The sequence below is a fragment of the Dreissena polymorpha genome, chromosome 7 (genome assembly GCF_020536995.1).
Source record: "Dreissena polymorpha isolate Duluth1 chromosome 7, UMN_Dpol_1.0, whole genome shotgun sequence".
NCBI classification, from domain to species: Eukaryota; Metazoa; Mollusca; class Bivalvia; order Myida; family Dreissenidae; genus Dreissena; species Dreissena polymorpha.
In genome coordinates this window covers 19,280,652-19,286,789 of record NC_068361.1, presented here as the reverse complement: position 1 = coordinate 19,286,789, position 6,138 = coordinate 19,280,652, and the positions used below count along the sequence as shown (strand labels likewise).

Below are 6,138 nucleotides of genomic sequence, written 5' to 3'. Positions count from 1 at the left end.
AACGGTTGAATTTAATTATAGAAGCTTCTTAATTTATTGAAATAGAAATTCGGTTAATAAATGAATAATAGTATAAATTACGTAATGCTGTAATTACTTTCTTTATTTGTTTTTGTCAATTAAAAAGTCGGAACTGTTTTTGTTTTGAACTCATTGATATTGTCGTGGATCCAAAATCCAACAATTAGTTTTCTTGTTTCTTCAATAAAGTAGACAGATGTAGGTTTTTCAATGTCAACAAAGATGGTATTGATGATTGTCTTGCCGACTGTATCCACTTGACTTATGGAGTTGTTACCAAAGACGAAAACCTGCCCTGTTGCTGCCACATGTATGTTATCTGTACTACAGCCATGTCTGAATGCGTGATCGTGGAGCGTAGCTGTGACTGTTCCATCCCTGGTCAGTGTGAGAAGCTTGTCATCAATCCTGTCCGTCACATAGATCCTCTTCCCATCAGGACTCACGCCAACACCTACAACTAAATGAGGAATACAACTTACACAATCTGGCACGAAATCTTGAATATTAGTATTTCTAGTCGTGTTTGAATGCAGGATCCTGGAGTGTAGCTGTGACTGTTCCATCTCTGGTCAGCGTGCGAAGCATGCCATTAAATAAGTCCGTCACATAGATCATCTTCCCATCAGGACTCAACCCAACACCTACAACTAAAAGAGGAATACAACTTACACAATGTGGCACGAAATCTTGAATATTAGTATTTCTTTCTAAAGAGTATTAGCGTAAGCTCACTTATTCTCATATCAATAGTTAGCAAACAGTGATCGTTCAAATATATAACCTTCAAATGGAAAAAACCCTGAAATAAACAATATGAAAATATTTATTAAAATAAACTAAATCAACTTTAAAAGACTTAAGCCAATAATTCTTAATTAATATCAGAAATTTTGAAAAATTGGGACCGCATGTGATGCTTAGTGTGTAAAGCTTCTTTTGATGTAAACAGCATTATAAGTACATAACTCATTAATGTCATGATTGAGATACTTTGATAATTGAAATACCTGTCAAACAATGTTAATTGATCGGGGATGACGTTTCGGAACAGGACTAGAGTGCATGATTTCAATTAACGTAATTGTAACCCTTATAGAACATTAAAGTCGGTCCTTCACCATGTGCCTGCCCTATGTAATTAACAGCCTTATTGATACAATCTACGCTCAGATCTCATCTTCATCAAGTTCATGCATATGTAAACACAAAGTGCAAGCATCCCTGATAAAAAGGAAAATAATAGTGTACTCATATATCACCTTGGTCTGGTGCAGTACAATGCATCAATTCGTATAACTTCTTAACTAACCGTCCGTCCATTGTGTATTCGTACAACGCAGTACCGGAAGTCACAAACACTTCTGCATCGACATGCGCAATTCCATAACAGACATGATTCATTTTTAGAACCTGTTTGCGTATAATCTTTCCGCCATCTACCCGTAAGAAATGAATCCCGTTAAGAGCATCAGCTTTACATTTGCTAACAGTCACCGCAATCTCGACTGAGGAAATGCTACACATGGACCTCGGATGAGTAGGAAGCTGAACTTGATCAATCACCTTGTACGCCTGATTAAGGAGTTTCACACAATTATTGTCAAAGTCAGCAATGACGAGATCCCCGTTGGAAGTCGAACATATACCCGTAATCCCACATGAGAATTTATCAGTAGCTGTTTGAATATTATGTTCTGACTTGTCCTTGATGCGGACAATCTTGTTTGGATCAACGTTATGTTGTGGATCGCCTATGATGATATTTCCAAGATCAGTGCAGTCTGCATGACATTGAATCAATTCACGGTTAGGCTGAAATTTAATATCAGTTCCATCATTCTTGATCATGCTTTTTAGGAGTGAATCTGCTGCAGCAGTTTGATCAATACATTTTCTTAATGTAATAAACGTTCGTTCAGGTAGAATATTGTCTTTGAGCTTAGCACCATATATCTTTAACTTTGAAATACATTCTAAGCATCGCTTGGTGTCATCTTCAATGGAATTATTTAAGCGCTTGTGAATTGATTCCAGTTCTCTTATGGTGTTTTGCTGAAGTCGGTCAAGATTCTCGTTGATATGTCGACGTTCATCAAGTATTTCTTCACAAATTTGTTCGTAAGAAGCTTTAAGTGATTTTATGTTATCTTTTCCTCTGTCCACCATATCCTTTAAACGCTTCTGCGACTTTTCTATTCCTTTCGTCACTTGAACAAGGGGTATACGTTGTGAGTTTGATTTGGCCTGTTCAGCCAATGTAAACACCTTACTGCATTGCCTAAAATGCAAATGTGCGTAAAACGGAACATATGGGTGTAGATTATTCTGATTATTCTATGTCGAGTCTTACGTCATGCTGATAATGTTGATGTTAATTAATGGCGATCATGGTGATGATGAAGATGTTGGTGGTGATGATTGTTGAACATGATGATAAGGGCGAAGGAGACGATGTTGTTTTTTTTAATAGCAATAATGATAAAAATAAATATTTAAATACTAACAACAATAATAATATTGATGATAAATAATAATAATAATACTAATACTTCTAATAATAATATAAATGATAATCATAATACCATATAATTAAAGTACTTATGTTATTATTAATATAACAATTAATATCATTATTAGTAGTAGTAATTTTGTTATTACAGTCATTTTTTCCTTATTTTGGGAATGGGGCCCTGCCCCTTACTATTAGGGAAAAGCATCGTTTTGACTAAAATTGGTAAACTAGTGTTGTTGATTTTTTGCTAACAAACACTTTAAAATTAAGAAGAAAAGTGATTTAAATATAATATTACATTTATAGAATTTGTATGACCCTTTCTGGACAGTAGTAGTAGTAGAAGTAGTAGTAGTACTAGTAGTAGTAGTAGTAGTAGTAGTAGTAGTAGTAGTAGTAGTAGTAGTAGTAGTAGTAGTAGTAGTAGTAGTAGTAGTAGTAGTAGTAGTAGTAGTAGTAGTAGTAAGAAGAAGTAGTAGTAGTAGTAGTAGTAGTAGTAGTAGTAGTAGTGGTAGTAGTAGTAGTAGTAGTAGTAGTAGTAGTAGTAGTAGTAGTAGTAGTAGTAGTAGTAGTAGTAGTAGTAGTAGTAGTAGAAGTAGTAGTAGTAGTAGTAGTAGTAGTAGTAGTAGTAGTGGTAGTAGTAGTAGTAGTAGTAGTAGTAGTAGTAGTAGTAGTAGTAGTAGTAGTAGTATTAGTAGTAGTAGTAGTAGTAGTAGAAGTAGTAGTAGTAGTAGTAGAAGTAGTAGTAGTAGTAGTAGCAGTAGTAGTTGTAGTAGTAGTAGTAGTAGTAGTAGTAGTAGTAGTAGTAGTAGTAGTAGTAGTAGTAGTAGTAGTAGTAGCAGTAGTAGTAGAAGAAGAAGTAGAAGTAGTAGTAGAAGTAGTAGAGTAGTAGTGGTAGAGTAGTAGTAGTTGTTATAGTAGTAGTTATAGTAGTAGTAGTAGAAGTAGTAGTAGTAGAAGAACTAGTAGTAGTAGTAGTAGTAGTAGTAGTAGTAGTAGTAGTAGTAGTAGTAGTAGTAGTAGTAGTAGTAGTAGTAGTAGTAGTAGTAGAAGTAGTAGTAGTAGTAGTAGTAGTAGTAGTAGTAGTAGTAGTAGTTGTTGTAGTAGTAGTAGTTGAAGTAGTAGTTGTTGTTGTAGTAGTAGCAGTAGTTATAGTAGATGTACAAGTAGAAGCATTGGTACTTGTAGTAGTTTTTGTCGAAGTGTAGCGTCGGTAGCATAAATATTAGCAGTAGTTGCTGTTGTAGCATAAGAAGAAGTTGTTGTTGTCGAAGTAGGTGGAGTAGTTGTGGAAATAAAAATAGCAGAAAAAGTAGAATAATTAATATAGTTATTAATATATTTAAATTATTATCGTTAATTCTACTGTACATTTCTGATGTGAAATGTGTGAAAACATATTATGTATGCACGGAACAAGTATACTTTTACTTGGCCTTGACATAAATGTATATTAATACCCACTGACTTGTGATTTTGTAGGAGACATAAATTACATAGCAACTGTTCATGATCTTCACAGAACATCGTTAGTTTTTCAATCGTATGCTCCTCACAAAACTCTATATTGTCATCCACTTTGTTCGCAACATACCAGCTATCACCATCAGATTTCGCTGACACCGCGTGATCCTTAAGTAGTTTTTTGTGCATTTTCACACAGTCGTCGCAGTATGTTTTTAAACATATTTTACAGTGAAACAGTCCTTCATTATTGATGCCATCCTCGTCGCAAACAGAACAACATACTTCGTAAAATACGTCTGATCCCTTTTGTTGCGAAGTTTTTAAGTTAGACGCCATTTTATTTTTTCTTTATAAAACCAGTTTCGATTTCCATATGTCTAAACCGCGTGACATGTTTAATTACTTGGTTACTATTAAAGGGGCCTATTTACAGATTTAGGCATGTATTGAAATTTGTCATTAAATGCTTTATATTGCTAAATGTTAAAATTGGCTCTAAAAGCTTCAATAAAAACACAAGAATAACATTAAAGAAAGAAAAACAAGTAACCCTCAACGGGTTACGGCACGATCCAATGACCCCTGTAGTAAAATTCAATCGCTTAGAATACTTGGCCATCCGTGCTCAAACAATCAGTGAGGTTTTTTATTCTCCATATACTACCTCGTAGTATTAGAAAATATAACGACAACAACTCTCTAAATTATTCAATCGTTTTGCGTTACAATGCTTTATAATTTTTAGGTTTTTAAATCGTCCAAAGATGCATATAATGAATATTTTAGAGCATGGTAAATGTTCCGTATTACTGTTTCCTCACAAATATCATAACTACAGCAAAAATGTGCGATTCTGAAACAATTTATTTTAATTTTGTCTATTTACCGAAAAACGTGAAAATGCCCCTTTAAGTGATAATTATATGTTTAACAGATTCGTAGGTCGGACTATTAGGCCAAATTTATTGTAGTTTGGTTTACGTATGGTTCATTCAAGGTTGAATACCAAATATATCCGATCGCATCTCGAATATGAGACATGTTCAAACTGCTCATAAAGCGAATTTCGAATGGTAATTTAAATGGACGGGTAAATCAGCATATCTAGTGAACAAACGTTCTATGTCGACTTTGTATTGGTTTGTCGCTTTCATCCTCTTTCACGTCTTAATTTTAACTCTGCCACTGCATTGATATCTGCCTGTTACAACGCTGCATGATAAATTATTATATTAGTTCAACATGAAGTTGCTATATCATTCAATGGTTGGAGGTTAGTCCTATTACTCGGAATAAACTATAAAGGCATCATTTTAGTACACAAGGATCAGATTGCGCCTAATTGGATCAAAAAGGTATCTTGCACCTTCGTATTTCAAGTTCACATGGTAGCCTTTTGCATCCAGGGTGGGAAGGGATTTAACAAAACAAATGGGTACCTAGATGTAACATATTTTAGGCACAAAATGCAATAATACGCAAACAAACTACGGAGTCCGGATAGTGCCATCCATAATCTCGCTCTTCTTTCATCATGGGCGACACTAGTTACACGAAGCGATGTTTGATATTTTTCTTGACAGTCGCGGCGACGTACGATATTTTTCTTGACAGTCGCGGCGACGCACGATAAATTTAACACGATATATCGCCCTTGTGTAGATAGCCCAAAAGGCGATATATCGTGTTAAATATATCGTGCGTTGCCGCGACTGTCGCGCAAACTATTGTGCGTCGCCGCGACTGTCAAGATAATTAATGTGCGTCGCCGCGACTTTCAAGATATATATCTTTCGTCGCCGCGACTGTCGCGAAAAATATCAAGTATCGCTACGTGTGTCTAATGTCGCGTTCAAAGGGCGACACTAGACATACGAAGCGAAACACGATATTTTGCGTGACAGTCGCGGCGACAAAAAGGTTACAGTTTTGTAACATATCAGGCTCAGCACGAATTATTTATTCTAAGCCTGATTTATACAAAAACTCAGGCAGTAACCTGTAATTATCTTTATACGGTAATATAATATTTCATATGACAATCGTAGATTATACTTGTGCTATTTCCCATTACCTGAATATTTATAAGATCACTTACTTATCAGACAATGCCCGTAGTTTAAGCTTACTACTTC

The 6,138-nt window shown here is 35.1% G+C and overlaps 1 protein-coding gene across 1 annotated transcript; it reads right to left on the bottom strand.

Annotated features, from left to right (window-relative positions):
- Positions 1-537: 537 nt before the first annotated feature.
- Positions 538-4,345, bottom strand: LOC127839506 (uncharacterized). The gene is made up of 3 exons (XM_052367896.1): positions 4,005-4,345; positions 1,284-2,302; positions 538-671 (listed from the first exon to the last, which is right to left on the bottom strand). Exons 1-3 carry the CDS (start codon positions 4,337-4,339, stop codon positions 538-540), a joined length of 1,488 nt encoding a protein of 495 aa, XP_052223856.1. The 5' UTR covers positions 4,340-4,345.
- Positions 4,346-6,138: the final 1,793 nt, after the last annotated feature.